The following is a 2,196-nucleotide window of genomic DNA, read 5'->3' as shown; positions in this document are numbered from 1 at the left end:
AAATGAAAATTCTACAGTGCATCAATTGAAGGACTAATCTGAAAAGCTAGGATAGCGCTACTATGAAGTGCCAAAATTGCTTGTGTTTTACAATTGCTAGCGAGGTCATGCAGCAAGCAGTGCTGGCTGCCCACACAGTATTTGATGACCAGTTAAAAGTTAAATAGCACCTCATCTCTGCCAGTTTCCCTACTCCCTCACATCCTGCTACAATGCCCCCCCCCTTCACTGAGCTGCAGCTAATTCACAACCTCTGTAAGGAGCAGAATGCACATTGCCATTGCGCCTTACTCTGCCCTGATGCTTTTCCTCCCTCTCTTTAATCTCAGTTTGAGACTGTTGCTGACACATCCGATTCATCAAGCAGTGTCACTCTCAAAAGTTACACAGTGCATATGGAGGTAGAGTTGTTAGCTTGGATATTTGCAAGATGTGTGATGTGCCAGCCAAACCAAAGAACATGCATGAAGGCATCTTATGTGGCATGTGTTTTTCCTGGTGGGTGAATGCCTACTCCCTGTTCATGTTAACTGAGAAAAAGCAAGTCTGCTAGCATGCTCTTGCTGTGCAAGTCTGGAGTATCATTCTGGTAGTCAAAACCTTTGGACCTCTGCCTGTTGGCTAATTAAAAAAAAAAAAGAAAAAAGGTCAGGGAAATCCCTGATTTTTTTGTTTTATTTTATTTTTTTTTAATTGTACGACTGTCTGACAATGGGGAAAGGTCCATTTTTTTTTTCTTCTGTTTATATCTGTGCTTGATTTTTGAAGCGTGGACTTTTCTGGTCTCTTCCACTCCTGATTTCTTCTTTTGTTTTGTTAACTGAAGTGTTTGAGACCATGCCCTTTATTTTTTTGATTTATTGGTTTTTTTGCTTTCTTCTTAGGGGCTGGCAGATACTAAAATCCCAAGAGCTGGTTCTCCCAGAAACAACCGCAATGTCCATATTGCTTCTGTGGCACGGATACCAAGTCAGAGGCAGCTAAGTCGCACATACTCCCAAGCCTCTCTTCATCGTAGTGTCAGCCAGCTGATTGACATCTATGACAAAAAGTCTATTGTTGAAGAATCAGCTTGGGATGCCATTATTCGTAATCATGGCTGCAGTGGTCGTGGCTTGGTAAGGACTCCTGTTCCTCTGTGATGCTGTTGTGTGTCAGCTGCTAGCGATTTGTATGTTTTGTTAGAATCATGAAAATATTGTCCAGTCTATCAAAAGTACCTGGAGATATAATCAAAGACCTAGGAGGATATGGTCAGAGATTAGATCCTCAAAAGATCCTCCTGCCTACCGCTCCCTTCTGGAGCTGCAGGTGACCACATACTGCTCTAATGGGATGTAAAAGGTCCACACTCTTGCACATCACTCCTTGGTTTCCATTGAACCAATAACTCCATGACCTACTTGGCACACAAATCTTGAACTCATAGGCTTTTCTCTCCATGCATTTCAGCAAATGTGTATAGGGTTGTGTCATGGCATCCTCACACGTCTAGTGCCAGAAGTAGAGGCTTGCAGTCTGGTGACTCCAGTTCTGTGGCCTTGTAATAGTGTGCTGAGGGGACCCACTCTCTGCTCTTGCTCAGTCCCTATGCAGCCATCACAGGAACCCTCAGTTCATCTAGCAGTGACGACAAATGACATCAAACTCTGTCACCATAGGACTAAACAGCCAGGGTTGTGGGGGCGGGGGGGGAGGGGGAGGCACGCATGAGGACAGACCTTATGTCCTTTGAAATGGGAGAGGTCACAGCTCTTCTGAAAGGCTAAGGAAACTGGCAGAGTTTTTCCTTAAGATGTTGGCACCACTTGCCAGCACAAAAGCAACTCTTTGCAGCCTGAAGAATGGCCGAGTGCTTGCTGCGGAGGGCAGGAAAGTAAATGTCGCAAAGTCAATGCTCAGAATGAAGTTTGCTGTGTAGTCTGGTTGCAGTGGGAGAGAATCAGTGTGGTAGAGGTTGGCTCTCTTGGTGAAGGGCCAAATCAAGGTTGTTGACTATTTGCTTCTGTACCTGGACACGAGGCTCTTCTCTTGACTAGTCCATTGCGAGTCAAACCAAGAAACAGAGAGTGTGTCTGCCACCAACCATTTACTACTGCTGCTGGCATATTGGTTAGGCCTCAAGAGGTTATGATGCTGTAAACACTCACAAGCTGCTCTTAATAGTTTCAAAGCTGTGTGCCTTAGAGGTTTGGG

At 44.9% G+C, this 2,196-nt stretch overlaps 1 protein-coding gene across 1 annotated transcript in view; it reads left to right on the top strand.

The window, feature by feature from the left end:
* Positions 1-2,196, top strand: part of USH2A (usherin) — a 408,708-nt gene that overhangs the window by 403,309 nt on the left and 3,203 nt on the right. Inside the window, exon 70 of the mRNA XM_026088840.1 lies at positions 885-1,118. Within this exon, the coding sequence (XP_025944625.1) occupies positions 885-1,118 (234 nt within the window). The remainder of the gene's footprint in view (positions 1-884; positions 1,119-2,196) is intronic.

The sequence above is a fragment of the Apteryx rowi genome, unplaced genomic scaffold (assembly GCF_003343035.1).
Source record: "Apteryx rowi isolate R43461 unplaced genomic scaffold, aptRow1 scaffold_79, whole genome shotgun sequence".
In the NCBI taxonomy this organism is placed as follows: Eukaryota; Metazoa; Chordata; class Aves; order Apterygiformes; family Apterygidae; genus Apteryx; species Apteryx rowi.
The sequence above is the reverse complement of the archived record's forward strand: the minus strand, read 5'-3'. Positions and strand labels throughout refer to the sequence as shown.